Source organism: Myiozetetes cayanensis, unplaced genomic scaffold (genome assembly GCF_022539395.1).
Source record: "Myiozetetes cayanensis isolate MyiCay16 unplaced genomic scaffold, myiCay2020 scf12, whole genome shotgun sequence".
In the NCBI taxonomy this organism is placed as follows: Eukaryota; Metazoa; Chordata; class Aves; order Passeriformes; family Tyrannidae; genus Myiozetetes; species Myiozetetes cayanensis.
The window spans coordinates 2,783,210-2,799,442 of record NW_026086826.1 but is presented as its reverse complement, the minus strand read 5'-3'; the positions used below and the strand labels follow the sequence as shown (position 1 = coordinate 2,799,442).

The following is a 16,233-nucleotide window of genomic DNA, read 5'->3' as shown; positions in this document are numbered from 1 at the left end:
ACGCGGCTCGTTCAAAACGGCCGGCGCGGCGATGGCGGCGGCGCAGTTGCGCTGCACGGCGGCCGTGGAGGAGCCGCTGCCGGGGGGCTGCGCCCCGCGCCGCCGCGTCCTGCGGGCCGCCACCGTGCTGCTGGGCCGCAACGAGCTGCGCCAGCCCGTGCTGCGGGTGGAGGGCGGCAGCGGCGCGGCGGCCGCGGTGCTGAGCTTCGCGCTGAGCGGAGACGGCGTGCGGCTCTTCACGCGGTTCGCGGGCGAGGGGCGGGCGGCGGTGCGGGTGGGGCCGGGCGGCGCGCAGGTCCTGCTCTCCGACTGCCCCCCGGACGCGCTGCGCCGCTTCCTCCGCCTCCTGCGCCTCAAGGTGGCCGCCGGGTCGCGGGGCCCGACGCGGCCCCCGCGCCTGCTGGAAAGGCCGCCGGCGTCCTTCGCCGTGATCAGCCCGGTGCAGGAGCGGGACCTGCTGCGCAACCCCGGCCCCCGCCGCGGCTGCGGGGACGGGCGGGGGGAGTGCCCCGCCGAGGTGAGTCCCGGGGCGGGGGGCTGTCCCAGTATCGACCCCGGGTGCGGGCGCTGCCCTCACAGCGCACCGCTGTCTGTCTGTCTGTCTGTCCCGCAGGTGCCCCGCGCCGAGAGGCGGCCCCCGGCGCGGCTCTCGGCGGAGCAGGAGGCGGTGCTGGGAGCCGTGCGGAGCGGGAGGAGCATCTTCTTCACCGGCTGCGCAGGTGGGAGCGCCCGGCGGCTCTCGCCGGGGAAAGCCCTCGGGCTTCGCTGCTGACCTGTCGCTTCTCTCTCCCCGAAGGGACTGGGAAGTCGTTCCTGCTGAAGAGGATCGTGGGCTCCCTCCCTCCGAACGTCACCTATGCCACAGCCAGCACGGGAGTGGCCGCTTGCCACATCGGTGGCACTACTCTCCATGCCTTTGCAGGTAATGCCTGCCCGACAGCGAAGAGCTGGGAGCTTTCACTCCCTTCCCAATGAATTAGGAGCTTCTCAAAGCTTTGCTTTCTTCTGCCCCGACAGGGATCGGCTCTGGGAAGGCACCGCTGGAACAGTGCATTCAGCTGGCAGAGAGGCCGGGGGTGCGGCAGCACTGGCTGGCCTGCCAGCACCTGATTATCGATGAGATATCCATGGTGGATGGAAAGTTCTTTGACAGGCTGGAGGCAGTGGCAAGGTGAGCAAACGTCAGGTCAAGCAACTAACTGAAATGAATTTCCCTAAGTTTTCAGACTGCTTCCTTCCTCTGTTTCTGTAAATAGATACAAGGCAGCTGCTGTCATAGGACCATAGGGAAGCGTGGAATCATAGCATCTGGGCAGGTCTTTATCATGAGATAGGTTTTGATCATGTCCCACCTCAATCACAGCTGTGGCTGTTCAGATTGCTCTTTCCATCTCCTGAGCTAAGTGTTGCCTGTAGAGCTGAGTCCAGAATACAGCTGTTTCCAGCTGTACTTCTCTCTTGCAGAGAGAAGTAGCTGTAATTCAACAGCTACAGAAGAAAGACCAGTAGGGACATCTGGGGTGGGCAGGCAGAGAAAACTTCATGTCTTGTAAGAGCATTGCTTAATTATTTGAGCTCTTCTGATTAAGCTGAGGATAAACACCTTTTACTGCAGTTAGTGTATGTTTGAATATACTGATAGACTAAGAAGTAACTTCTGAGACCTTATTATGTCCAAGTTCTGGAAGACATTCAAAACTTATCTCCTGTGTCTCTTTCAGGGCAGTCAGAAAACGGGATGAGCCTTTTGGGGGAATTCAGCTAATCATCTGTGGGGACTTCTTGCAGCTACCTCCAGTCTGCAAGGCTAATGAAGAAACCAAGTTCTGCTTCCAGGTACAAAACTGCCCCTGAACTCATTCTCATACTTCAAGTCTGCCTCTTTCTTAACCAGAGAATGGTTTTTCCAGGCAAAAAGCTGGAGGAAATGTATCCACATAAACATGGAGCTGACTGAAGTGCGACGACAGACTGACAAGACCTTTGTCTCCCTCCTGAGTGCAATCCGTTTAGGCAGGTGAGGAGAAACTCATCTCTTTGTAATCTCTGCTCCCCACCTAAGGAGCAGAAGAAAGAGCAGTTTGTCACTTTTCTGGGCTCTATCAGGAATGTGCAGCTAGGGGCAAAAGCTATAAATGCTTTACTTAACGTAGGCAGATTTCATATATCCTGCTCTGGTAAGGAAGAACACTTTCTAGGATTCCTCTTTAATTTCTGTGAGTTAATTCAGTGGATCCTGAGCTGGCAGTGGCCAGGGCAGGGCTGGGGCACACACTGGCACTGCTCTCTAACTTTTATATATCTTTCTCTGTCCTCCTCTCGGGAGGCCTGCAGCTCGCACAGACTGATCCAGCTGTGTGAAGGTTACTGCTGCTCAAGACCTGTTTCTGATCACTTTGAAGAATAACTCCCTTTTCCTGGTTGCCAGGTGCACAGAGGAGGTTACCAGGCAGCTGATGCAGACGGCCACCAACAGGTCTGAGCGTGATGGGATCCTGGCTACACGGCTCTGCACCCACAAAGATGATGTCGAAATAACTAATGAGAGACGCTTGCAGCAGCTACCAGGTGAACTGCCCGGAGGAAACTGCTGACTCTGGGGCTGAGCTCTGAGTGGATGCAGCAGGGATACCCTGGTGTCAGGAGGAACTGGTGTTCTGTCATGCACAGCAGCACCAGTTGAAGCTGTGTGTGTTGGAGTTGGGCTGCCTGGGGAAAAACTTCAGTTTTGTGCTTAAATATTCAGTGTCACTTCTTGGTGTGTAACAGACAAGCTAAGCTCATTGTTTGCTGTGAGGTAGGGTGGGGTCATTTATGGCCTCCACATCCCTGCTTTTTCTTTCTCTAGCATCTTAGGCAGTGCTCTATCCAGTCATGAATTAAGGGCTATCTCCACTTCTGCCCCCCTTTCTGGCCCTTGGATTCTTCCTTAGTCTGCTTTAGAGATCTGGTGTTGGCAGCAAGTGAAACTGGTCATATGCTCAAAATGCTGGCTGCTCAGTTCTTATTTACTGCTGGCTTTTGATTCCTGTGCCTTTTCATGCTCTGGGAGTTCTGTTGGGAAGAGAGGCAATAGTGAGCTCTCTGCTGCTAGATGTGACAAGGTTTGTGTGAAGATGTCCCAGCAGCAGAGCAGAATGGATGTTGAAAGAGGAACTGATGTTAGAAATAAATGCTGAGCCTCCTGCCATGCTGTCTGTAATATGTTCAACAGCTGCAATTTATGTATTTCATTCCTTAACAGGAGAAGTGCACACATTTGAGGCTTTGGACAGTGACCCAATGCTAGTGAAGTTAATTGATGCTCAGTGTCCTGTGGGTGGTAGAGTTGAGCTGAAGGTTGGAGCTCAGGTAAGTGTGTGTGTGATAGAACAGCAGATCAAATGGTATATGAAAAATTAAAGGAATATCAGATAAATATATAGAGCAGATTAATGTACAGAATGTAGATTCAATATAGAATGTCTATGCCAGGCCAACAGAAGATTCTATTCCAATCTTTTATATCTTTTCTGCTTGGAATCTTATCTAGACAGAGAATGAGTTTGGTTTGAGTGCAGTCCATGTCTTGGGTACAGTGGTGATTGCTGTGATTTTGACACACTTTTCCAATCAGATTTAGAAGCTTTCAGTAGCAGAGAGCACAGGCAGCTCATAGCTGCAGATAGAAGCAGCTCAAGTGAAGTGTTCAATGCTGCAAAATAGTTGGGAATCCTAGGAAGGAAGGGCTGTGAAATAATTTCAGTTGGAGATGGTGCTCTGTCCCACAATAGGCAGGGTATGATGATGTGGCCATATCAGCCTGATGTGCTTATGCTTCCTGGAAAGAAGTTTAGCTGCAGGTGGCTGAACAGGCTGTAAATCCAGGGCACTGAAGGATTTTTCTTTTTCTCTGTAGGTGATGCTAGCAAAGAATCTGGATGTGTCTCAAGGGCTGGTGAACGGGGCACGAGGCGTTGTTGTAGGATTTGAAAGTGAACAGAAGGGTAAGTAAGCTCTTTGATCTCTTGCTGAAGGAAGAGGGGAAAAATAACCAAACAATTTTTCATTGATGGCTGATGACTTCTCAACTTTGTTTGCTGCCTGGTAAGACTAACTAGAGGGAAAGCAGGGAGGAGATCTCTGCAGGCTTGGGGCTCTCACCAGCTGTGATGTCATGCACTGCATCAGCTGTAGCTATCTATGGGCCTCTTGTGTTTGCTTTTCTGTATTGTCTAGATGTGGGTGCTCATTTGCATTTCCTGTTTGTTTTGTTCAAGTGAGTTTTTGTTTGTTTTTTTTCTCAAAGAATAATGTTCTGCTACCTGCAATGTGTCTTTTTCTCTGCATCTCAACTGATAAATTATGTGACTTTAATTCTCCTGCCTTAAGTAGGAGCCAAACATCATTTCAGCACATGCTATTTACTGTCTGTGGGTTTAGGTTTGGTTTAGGGAGAAGAAGAGTGTTCTTAGGCTGCTGCCTTCCTGATTGTTGAGTGTCAGGAATACATCCCTGTTTCTCTCCTGCTCCCATTCCTACAGGGCTGCCTAAGGTGAGGTTTCTCTGTGGGGTCACACAGGTCATAAGAATGGAGAAATGGGTCTTCAAAGGACCATCAGGAGTTCACCTGAGTCGCCAACAGCTGCCTTTAAAATTAGCATGGGCCATTTCCATTCACAAGAGTCAGGTGGGTGTTCTTATACAGCAGTCTGTAGACTTTTACACCATCATAAGCCTTATTTCCTGGGTGAGCTTGCATTGCTGGTAAAACAGGAGGGAAAGCTGAAAGGCCCTTGTTGGGGTGAACTCCAGCACATGTGTGTTTAGCTGCACCTCTTCTGCTCAGGATGTCTGCCTGTAGGGTCACAGATGGGCTAGATACACTGCTGGAGTTTCCATAGGGGGGCTACCATCTGCACAGTTGGAGTTGAACTATAAATCAGCATTATTTACCACTGTGGGCTGATGAGAGCAGTGTTTCCTTGAGAGTCATCAGCACTAGTGACCCTGAGGTTTGCAGTGTAACTGAGGCAGCTGCCAGAGCCACAGCTGTGCTCTTTGGGCTGGACTTGCTCTTTGGTGGTGTGTGTTTGGTTTTTTTTTTCAATGTAACAGCATAACTTTCTCCAAGCTCCTTCCTTTCCAGAAGATTTCACACACTTTGATAAATACTGGTCTTGGAGACCTGTGAGTTTGTTCCCATGCCACTGTTTAAACCAGGGCAGGCTGTAAATTCTGCTGTGCCCAGGATAGCCCTGCAGACAGGGCTGGCCAGGCCTATCCCAAACTCTCTCTCTGGTCTGCCTGAGGACTGCTTGAAAATGGTGACTGCTCTAGTTAACTACTAGGAGTGAAACCAGCAGGATTTCTTTCCCTGCTGTGGTGATTAAATGGGATTTATGGAGTTTCCAGGTTCACTGGAGTTAGTTAGTGGATCCTACTATCTGCGAGAAGTTTACTGACAGTGGAAAACTGCCTTTCCTTTCTGATTCTTATCTTTTAATCAGTTACACAGTAAAACAAAAGACTTTTTTTTTATTTAAATCAATCAGTCCTTACACCAAAGATGATACCTTTGACAGACTCACAGGTTAGTGTTGGTACAGCACAGTGCTCTTGCCGATTTTTTCTGTAACAAAGTTCTCTGTCTTTGGCAGGGCATGTCTTTAGATTGTGTGGAAATCTCTCTGGCTCGTGTCTTTGAAAGTGGGCAGGCTTATGTAGCCCTGTCCCGAGCCCGTAGCCTTGAAGGTCTCCGTGTTCTGGATTTTGACCCAAAAGTAGTGAGAGCTGATCCTTCTGTGCTGCAGTTCTACAGACAGCTGAGACGTCATCAGCTGCTGACCCAGGTAACGAGAAACCTCATGCTGGCAAAGCCTGCTTTGTGCAACCAAGATGAGAGGTGCTGGCACTGAGATGTTCCTTTTTCTTTCCAAGATCATTCAAATTAAAACCTGTAGTGGCAGGAGAGATGAAACTGCAGGGAGAGCACGTGGCGGGGCAGCTCCTGGTGGTAAAATATCCGTGGTAGTTTTGGGATTGTATAACACCACCTGGCCCTGTGGGTCAAAGGATAGACTGGGATTCTTTGGTCTTCCTCTTGCAGTAAGGAACGAAGGGGAGGTAGGCACAATAGAAATCTGTTCCATTTTTTTTTATTATTTTTATTTTTTGATTTCTTCTTTCTCCCCAAAGGATTCACCACACACCTATTCAGATGCTGATGAGAAGGAGAACGTGAAACACAGCTGATAATGCTCTCCTGGTTTCTGTGAAGTGTCAGCGCAGACTGCTGAGATGCAGCGATCTTGCTTATTGAGTGTATTTGATAACACAGGTAAATCAAAGGAATTTTTTCTTCAAGTACACCACTGTTGTGAGATGGAAGGTGCCTGGATGGATTGGACCTGTTCACAGGAGCTGCTGACATAAGGGAAAGCAGTGATAAGTATTTGGAATACATAGTTGATTCTTCTGCAAGCAAGGAGCTGGGCTGTCCCTTTACAGCATGCTGGGGTGTTCCAGATGCTGGACACCAGGAGGCTTTGCAAAATTTCCTCCACAAGCAGAACTGCCAGCTACACATTGCCTGTTATGCTGATACGTAGCATTTTTATTAGTCTGTTGCATAAAATGTGACTTTTATGTTTTTAACCTTCTGAGATGAACTGGAGCTGTTTAAAAATAGGAGGAATTCCTACATCTTATACCTGTAATTATGTAACTACCAAGAATTGTGAACTTCTGTTACTCCATAAGCAAGAAGGGGGTGAGAGAAGATGAGTGCTGGTGAGAATTCCTCTTGTTTAAACACATGAAAGTTGCTCCTGGATAAAACCTGTCTGACTAATAAGGTGGAAGTTGTTGTGTGCAATAGGGAATAATGGCTATGGACATGTGAAGGGAGCTGTAATGTCACCTGTTTCAGCAAAAGCAGAGAGGAGCAGACCTAATATACTGTCTTAATTAAGGAGAAGCTTTGGTCTTTGTATTTTATCACTTTGCTTAAAGCTTAAGTAACTTGAATATTTTAAAACGTTTAACATAAAACATGACATAGTCTCTCGCAGGGGAATGTCTCTAACAAAACCTCTGCTGTGTGAGTGAGTGAGTTGAAGGCCACTCCTTAAAGCCAGGAAAGGATGCTGACTAGCCAGTGGTTAATATAACAGAGAACAGATTTTGATGGGATTTCAAAATGTATATTTTAAGTGAGGTTTGGGTTTTTTTAATGGGCTTGAAAGGTAGGGTTTTGGAGGGAGTCATAGCAGGAGACAGAAGTCTGACTATGATTCAGAGGGGTTCTTAATGTATCAGCACATTGTTTCTCCAAAGAAGTCTGATGGGGATGGATGAAAGTATCTGAAGCCTGTGGAAGGCAAGCCCTTTCCCCCTCGCACTGCAGGCTCTAAACTTTTTAAATTATTTTTTTTAAAACAGCACATTCCAATCCTTTGAGCTGGACATAAACTGTTCGTCCACCTTGGGGAGGAACTGAAGATTAACTTTTCCCTGCCCACACACCTGGCAAGGAGGGTGCTGGCACACCAAAGCACCACTTCTGGTGCAGATGAGCACTGAGGTGTGATTCTTTGGTCTGCAGCTTCCACTAGAGCTGGGTGAGGGCCTGACTCTGTTGCAGCCCTGTCCCCACCCAGCTGATAGTGCCAGTACCCAGGTGGGGTGCCCATGAACACGGTGTGCTCAGGTTCAGCCTCTTCCTCCTGTGGTAGGACACAGGGAGGTTTTTAGAGATGGCAGGCTGCAGTGTGAGGGCTTTGTGTTGCATTGGAGGTTGAGGTGTGGGATCTGAAATGCCCAGAATGTTAGTGAGTTTTATTCTTGGGGTAGACAGCTAGGAAGGATATGCCAGGCATGTCCACTCATACACAATATACTGATTTATTGACAGACTGCATAAGAGGGATGAGATAATGCAGGCTCGAATCCTTTAACATCTCTTAAAAAGATCCTGTATCACTGTAATGAAGAGATAATTTAGAGTGTAAGAGTGGTGATTATGCAAATAAACCTCTAATTGTGATCCTGAGGAGCAACTGACTTGACTGTAGCTTTCCTGGATTTAGGGACTGAAATCTTTACAGTTGTATGGGTTTGTTTTTTTTTTGGTGCCAAGTTGAGGTTTGAGATAAAATGCTAAACAGAACTTAAAGCTGGAAAGGCTAATCAATATTTCATGTTGGTATTAAATATACATGAATATTGTGGTTGCCTTCTCAATGATGGAACTGTGGGAACAGAATAGCAGTGACTTTTGAAGGGCTGGCAGCTGTTCTGAGGCCAAAAGGGGTCCGTCTGTGTAAATTTTGGATGTTCTCACTTGCAGCTAAAGCAGATGTAGGGATGGGGACGCTGGGTCTGAAGGCTGCTATTTAAATCAGAAAAGAAGCAGTCAGGACAAATCTGAGCTGCCAGGCTCTGTCATGGCTCCCCTTCAGTTAGGGTTGTGATGAGGCCTTTTTTAACAGGATAATACTTCCATATATACAAAGTAAAAACCTTGTAATACAATAAATATCCCTTTTTCCAAATTTTCCGTGATGTGTTGATTTTTCTTGCAGAGGGACAGTCTGTAGCTAGAAACCAGTACAACAACATGGGATTTTTTTTTTTTTAAAGAACTTTTTATTGTGGTAACTGTACTGCAAGAACAGACCTCCTCCTCTCTTCATTAGTCAGTAAAGTGAAGAAGAATCTGAAGACTGAGCAGCTTTTTCCATGATGCTGCCACAAAGCCATCCTCAAAATGTCTGGTGCTGCTGTTGCTTTCACCTGCTGATGCAAGGTGGGCTTAACAGGTTGGATTCCTGTAAGGACAATTCACATGGCTCATGACAGAGCAAGCACCTCTGCCATTCTCACTGCACAAGCTAGGAGTTCATGCTTCTCCCCTGCCCCTCCATGGATCTTCTCCACAGGCCCTGGTCCTTCAGGAATAGATCTGCTCCCCCATGGTCTCTCTGGGGGCTGCAGGGGCACCTGGAGCTTCTCCTCCACCTCTCCCCTGGGTGATCATTTCTCACACATTATTCCCCTCTGAAGAGAAAGAATTTAAGCTTGGCATTTGCCTTAACTGCAGCTATCATTAAGTGAATTAAGCTAAGAGTTTGATTCATAATTGGTATTTCTGTTACCACAAAGTACAGCCATTCTCTTTTGAAACACATTAAACCATAAGAAACTGTTTTATACCAGCTGAAGCTTCATAATACATTTATGTGTTATTGGAAGCATAATTCACAAGCAGAGTGTTATTAAAACCTTACCAGCTTCCACTTTAAATCTCTGTAGAGTGATTTACTGCCCTTCTCATTTCTTTATGTGACATTTTCACAATAATTAAACATGAATGTGTCCTCACAGTCTGTACCCAGAAGTCCTGTGAGTTCAGGAAAGGCAGCAACAGTGCTGTTGATCTCAGATGCTGTAATGAAACTGTGTCTAGTAATTAGATCTGCATATCCAGAGTTGCTCTGAAGAGATGAAACAAATACTACTCTTAAGTAATGGAAATACAGTACATTATAGGTTATGTTATGAATGCTAATTATGTAATTTTTCTCACAGACACTAAAGCTTTCTCATTTTGTATTGTGCCACTCTGTGACATGCAATTGTCTTCTGCTGTTAAATCTAAGCAGTTCTATTATGAGCCTGAGAAAGGACCTGAATTTCTAGAGATTGCATTTAGATGTGGAAAATCTCTATTTTGCTGCTTTTTGCATGATTATTTTATGCTTGTTTCTATTACAGATTATGAAGATGTTGGATGGAATTTTTTAGCTTAACTACTGACTAATACATAATTTATGAAATCTGGTTATAGAAGCAAAGTAAGTTGATAAAAGATCTAAGAGTAAAGTTTTTCACTCTACAATTGTTGAATAGTGCACATACTGATTTTTTTTTTAAATTTTTTAAATTTTTTATGATGTTGATGCAGGGGGCTGTCAGATGTGATAGAGAACCTATAAGAGCCCTTCTGGGATGGCAGCTGGGTAGGCACCAGCAGCATCCTAACTGGCACCATGTGCCCATGTGTGGGCAACTGCATTAAGCCTGCAGTGTTCTAAATGTAACTGTAACACATTTTTACTAATTGGTTTATTAAAATCTCCTTGCTATGATAAAGATGCTTCTGACAGAAGTTTGGCTAATATCTTTCATTATGATTATTTCTTTTGTCGTATGTTTTCTGTCTATTTTTTAAAAAAAGTTGTTTTTACAGAGTAATTTTTATCCTTTAAATTCATGTTAGAGATACAATGCTACTTTTGACAGACTGCTGTGTAATATTGTGGATTCTCAGATGTCAAAAAACTACAAGGTCAAAAATACTGTTTGCGATGACCTATGTATTTTAATAGAAATATTGTCAAAAGGAATTATAATCAGATTTTTGACACTTGTCCTGAAAGTGTCAAAGCCTCCATAAAATATAACACCTCAGAAACATCAGGCAAAAAGTCATAAGCATAACACTCATTCAATAATTCTGTAAGGTATAGACCATCTTACAGTGATAAGTTTCAGGAGAAATCTGGGTTTCAGGAGTATATGAGAGATAAGTATCAGCCTCTTGACAACCTTTCCTATGGTTTTCAGGAGATTCTGCAGCAGAAGGAGGCCTCAATGAACACAATATTCAGCACTGTACCAAGCTGTGACAATTCCAAGTAGCGTGTTGGGAGTGAGATACCAAGCATTGCTAAGGTGAAAGCTGTGTCAAAAACTGAAGATGAATAAGGCACATGCCCCCTGAAGAATTCTGCTCTAGAGCCAGACAAACTGAATCATTAGGATTATGTCCAGCTCAAGGCTTGCAGGCGAAGTAGATTTAGAGTAGTTACTAAGTATATTTCCAGATTCAATATGCCTATGGGCCTTTGGGATGGTTAAGAGATCTAGTATGTTCCAAAAGTGCCTGAAAGAATCATAGAATCAACTGGCTTGGAAAAGACCTCTGAGATCAAGTCCAACCCTTGAACCAACCCCGCTGTGGTTCCCACAGTATGGCACTGATGCCACATCCAATCTCATCTTAAAAACCTCCAGGGATGGAGAATCCACCCTGGGCAGCCCATTCCAATGTCTGATCACTCTGTAAAGAATTTCTTCCTAACATCCAACCTAAACCTCCCCTGGCACAGCTTAAGACTGAGCCCTCTTGTCCTACTGCTGGTTCCTGGGAGAAGAGACCAACCCCACCTGGGAACAACCTCCTGTCAGGGAGTTGTAGAGAGTGATGAGGTCTCTCCTGAGCCTTCTCTTCTGCAGGCTGAACAACCCCAGCTCCCTCAGCCTCTCCTCACAGCACTTGTGCTCCAGCCTTCTTGCTCTTCTCTGAACCTGCTCCAGCCCCTCCATGTCCTTCCTGACCTGAGGGGCCCAGAGCTGGACACAGCACTCGAGGTGTGGCCTCACCTTGAGTTCCTACCCAGTCCTTTAGCACTTTCAGTGTCACTGTGGAATGTCTAGAAGTGTAACAGTGGAGATGATGATGCCCAGAAAGGAGGGCTGGGAGCAGCACTGAGGCAAAGCCACTTCAGCAGAACTTGTAGTGCTGTGATGGGCACCAGAAAGGAGACAAGCTCAAATCAAAAAGGATGAGTTTGTCAGTTCACCTTGGGGCACCAGGTGGACGTGAAGTCTGTTCAGAAGCCTTTGGGAAGCATTATGGTGACATACAAATGACTATAACCCTTGTTAGATGCATCCCAGTCCAGTGAGGTGCCCCCCAAAAGAGTCACAGCTGGGGGTAGATACATTGCACTTGCTGTCCAGACTACAGAGCACCCAACTTTTTGGAACAGAAGAAAACCTAGCAGTGTGTTTCAGTATATCTGTTTTGGCACTCGTGAAGGATGTTTTGCTATGATGGACTCTTTGAAGAGGGGGAGGTGGGGTGGGGGAGGCATTTCTAGGACATTTAGGAGATGACAAAAAATATGTCCTACTTATAAATATACAAAACACATGTTGTGATGATGACACGTCCGTGGGCTGGTTATGTATTCATAGATTTCATCCCAAACAAGCGGCAGAAGACACAAAAAAACCTTGATAAAACTTACCAAAAGGGAAGACATAACACTTACCATGGAGCCTAAACAGAGGAGAGGATATTGCCAATGAATTAGATTCTGCAGTGGTCCCTTTCCTTCAAAAGGATCTGTTTTACTTTTACACCATGGAGCCTTCTCATTTATTTCCAGAGCTCAGTCTATGGAGCATGTTTTGTCTTCACCTCTCATTTCATAAAGACTTCATCTTGCTTTCACTGAAATATTTGCTAGAAATCAAGGGTGAACTCTTTGCTTGGCATGCTGACAACAGAGATAACTGCTTTATACCTCCTTTTTTCCCTTCCTCTAGGATTTGGCTGGGGATTCCTTGTTTATTTTGGAATTCCAAATAGATATATCTCCATATTTCAAAGGGAATTTAGTTGGGCTAAACGCTCAAGTCAGTATGTTTTTCTATAGTGAAAAGTACATTTTTTCAATACTTGTTTTGCATATTTTCCAACAACTGACAGGAAAAATTCCAACACGTATTTGGATAGAAAATGCTGCACAGGGAATAGACTTTAAAACCCAGCCCTTCATTTGGAGGGAAGAGAAGTTGATCTGGTGGTATTAAACACTCAAAAGTAAACAGCTGCTGTTCTTTTCACTTTTTCAGAAGTGCAGGATTGTTTTCTGCCTCCAAAATATGCAATTTCATTAAAGAGAAGATAATTGACAATAAAAGCAGGGGGATAGTGCATGTTTTGATCTTATCTGCTATGTAAGTGACATAATGTCAGAAAAAACCTGCATTGCCTACTTAGACAGCAGGCTGGAAGCTGCTGTTATTTTCTATCAAATAAGATATTCAAAAATCAGTTCTACAGCTTATAAGCAGTATGGAGGCTTAATTGTTTCCTTATGCTGCATTCTGCAAATATACCAAATGATAACAACTAATTAGTGTGCCAGACTGTTCCTTGATGTGGAGTGTCTGCTGTGTCTTAATTTTTGTCTCGAGCAGGTATTTTCACAGAGCTAACTCATAATGTCTTGCAGTCTCAGTGTAATCCTAGCTCAATATTTTGACACTTAGTCCCTTGACTGCCTCTTGGAGCTTCTTTGCCAAGGGGTCCCCCCATAACCTGTCGGGGAATCTGACACGCACCTGGACATGTGCGGATGGCACTGTGAGACAAGTCACGTGGAACGCCTGAAGGATGCGATAAATATTGCATGCCGTGCAAATTTCTGTTGACAGAGATATCTGAGGGAGAGTGAAACTCTTACCCAGCTGTTTGAAGGACTTTGTATGGAAATGAACCACTGGTAGTGCTCTAGGAATTGCCACATTGCATCAGAACGGGAAGTTTGATTTCTTCCCCTCGGCGATGCCTACTGTTTTATAATCTGGTTATTGAGAGGATGAAGGACTACCCTTCCAGGAATATGCCAATCTAAGTCACTCAGAAAGAAGATATACTTGTTCAGGGATGAGGGGTAGACTCCCTGTTGTTTGTTTTTTTTGCAAGCCATAACCTTCTTCCCTGAAAGATGAGATTACAGTATCATCAAAACACGTAGCCATTGGTACAGCTAAACCAGGTTTAATTCCTGCACTTTAAAACAAACAAACAAACAAACAAATAAACAAAACTCTGCAAGTGTTTTGTGCCCAGTTTCTGTAACTACAACTGGAATAACTTTTAACCTGATCTGTCTCGCCTTCAGTTTATCTGGTATTCTCCCTGTACACCAGCTGAGGAAAAGCATAATTTCCTTATCATATTTCTTTTTCAAATGCATCAGTTAAGACCCTTTCTTTAAGTTGTTTAATGTGACTGGTGTTTAGAAAGACACATGCATTTTCTTGAGCTTGGCTGGCCTTCTCTTGAGTTTCTTGTACTGGGCAAGGTGTATCAAGCTTGGATGGGCTTCAACTTTATGATCCACAGTGAATATAAATCACATGCAAGCTTTAATGGCATTACTATGAAGTTTACTACACATTTATTCGATTCCTCCTTTGTGGTTACCAAAAGTACCAAGCTTTATTCACATTTCCTTTTTGGCTGGAAAGGAGAAAGAGTAGAGGGTGACACTTCTTTGGTATTTAGCAAGAATTTAGTGTTTTAATACTGTATACAATGCATAATGAATATCACTAGGATCACCTTGATAGAGCTATAGCTGTCAGTGGGTGAGGCAATTACTAAATGAGGGCATTCAATACTCTTGAATCAAGACTCTGCAATAAACTGTCATATTTATGGGTACTAGAGAGAATATATTTTGTAGTAAAATATGATTTATTATACTTATGCAGATTGGGAAATTGCTGAACAGCTGGGCAGACAGGTTACAGGGCTGTGCATGTGAGTATCTGCTTGTGCTTTGTCTTCTGCAGGAATAGAAGAATTCCTGCACCATCTATTTGCAGAGATGGGTTCTAACACTTGGAGAGCATAACAGCCTTCCCTTAGGTACACTCATCAAGAATCTATTCAGCAGTCACCCTAAAAACCCACATCTGAAACCCACCTCTGCACACTTACCACTTTTTTCCTCTCCACAAGGAATTTTCACCCCTGGATTCTTAAGAGTGCTGAGTTTTATGAGTTTCTGAGGAGTGAGACACAGAGCAGATTATTTTGTTGGCTTCAACTTGTTTTCCCAAAGTGCTCGGCTCTTACCGACAGTCATTGTCTTCCACACTTTCATCCCACTGGTGGGCTTTCTGTGCCTCAGGATAATCTTTGAATCAAAGAGCCTCATCTTCTGATGTGCTGATCTGCCATCATTCCACTTGGCTTCAGTTGGCATTGTGAGTGCTCAGCACTACTGTAAATTAGTCTCCAGGTGTGTAACTGGTAGCCTGTGTTCTCTGTAAGCACTGGCTCTCTCCAGCTCATCTGCTGCTTTAGGAGCTTTGAACTTTCTTAGGTCACTGAATCACAATTGATTTCCTACTGGAGTTCATGAGTTTCTATGGGAAAATCTTTGTCATGTGAGAAACAAAGGGAAAGGATATCCTGGCTTTGCGTTCCTGGATGTTTTAGCCTTCTCTTCCTGTTTCTCTCCTGTTAACCCCTAAGTTCGTGACCTGGAGGGTAAAGGCAAACTAGGTAAACTGTTATAAAGATGAAGAAAAACATTTTGGTTTAGACTCTGTTTGTATGATGCACTGCTCACTAGTATTTGTACAGGTTTATTGAATTTTAATTCAGAGGACTAGCTGGGGTTGTAATCTTCATCCTGTATTTTCCTAACATTATTTTCCTAACATGTCCTGGAGGAAAATCACCACCACAAATGACCCATAACCTAAGGCTGACAAAGACATTTTCTAAATCATATTGGCTTTAGTGTGTAACTTCTTACATGAACAAAAGTCAAAGACATTTTGCAGTGGACAGACCTCACATGTCAACAATGTCTCTGCAGTTCTGTGGCCACATGGTTTTCAGCTTATTTAACCTCACCATCTCTAAGTCTAAGCTTCCTGAGCCAGATATGCAAGGTTCACAGGAAAACTACCAGCTTGTTTTAAGAAATCCCTTCTCTGCCATTTAAGACACTGAATTTATGCCTGTACTCAGGCTGGTAACTGGGTGCTGCCTGCAGCTCTCTGTGCTTGTACCTAGGGGCCAGCATATCCCAGAAAGCTGGAAATTCATTGCAGCAACATGATATTAAGGGACAAAATGGACCCTACCAAATGTCCAAAGATGATGCTGATGAGAGCAGAAGGGCACTCTGGAATAATAACAACTTTATGAGGATTTTTTGAATGCTGTGAATTTAGCATTCAGGAGAAAGATTAGTGGGTACAGCTTTCCACAACATCCTTCTGGGACACACAGGAGATTTCACCGAAATTGGCCCAGGACAGACCAACTTGCTGGTCTCTGGAGAGATCTTTTTAGTGGAGCATTAAGCCAGCTGCCTAGCAGATTCTTTCTTTTGGTGCAACTTGCACACTCAGTGGTAGAACTGGCACGACAAAAATTCTTCCTCCTCTGTGCTTTCGGGTAAGTTGTCAATGAAGAGCACAAAAAAAAGAACATAGCAGTGCATTACCAGCCTGCCTAAGGTTCTCAGCAGCAAAGGCTGCTCAAGAGGTATGCCAGCTAAGCCTGTTTGTCTGCCTGTCTCACCTGAATTCCCTCGTAATGCAGCTCCATTGTTTCTGCAGGGGTCAGTTGTTTTGGCACGATAAGTA

The 16,233-nt window shown here is 44.8% G+C and overlaps 1 protein-coding gene across 1 annotated transcript; it reads left to right on the top strand.

Annotated features, from left to right (window-relative positions):
* Window positions 1-31: 31 nt before the first annotated feature.
* Window positions 32-8,485, top strand: PIF1 (PIF1 5'-to-3' DNA helicase). Its single transcript, XM_050306852.1, has 12 exons — window positions 32-517; window positions 614-719; window positions 797-922; window positions 1,018-1,171; window positions 1,722-1,836; window positions 1,911-2,017; window positions 2,429-2,568; window positions 3,245-3,351; window positions 3,899-3,986; window positions 4,524-4,669; window positions 5,640-5,831; window positions 6,178-8,485. Exons 1-12 carry the CDS (start codon window positions 32-34, stop codon window positions 6,232-6,234), a joined length of 1,824 nt encoding a protein of 607 aa, XP_050162809.1. The 3' UTR covers window positions 6,235-8,485.
* Window positions 8,486-16,233: the final 7,748 nt, after the last annotated feature.

What these genes read in the sequence shown, in the direction of transcription:
- PIF1 (XM_050306852.1), top strand. Translation starts at nt 32, where the DNA reads ATGGCGGCGGCGCAGTTGCGCTGCACGGCGGCCGTGGAGGAGCCGCTG. An exon ending in GGGGGGAGTGCCCCGCCGAG is followed by an intron (nt 518 to 613) that starts GTGAGTCCCGGG and finishes TCTGTCCCGCAG; the next exon opens with GTGCCCCGCGCCGAGAGGCG. An exon ending in ATTTGAAAGTGAACAGAAGG is followed by an intron (nt 3,987 to 4,523) that starts GTAAGTAAGCTC and finishes CCATTCCTACAG; the next exon opens with GGCTGCCTAAGGTGAGGTTT.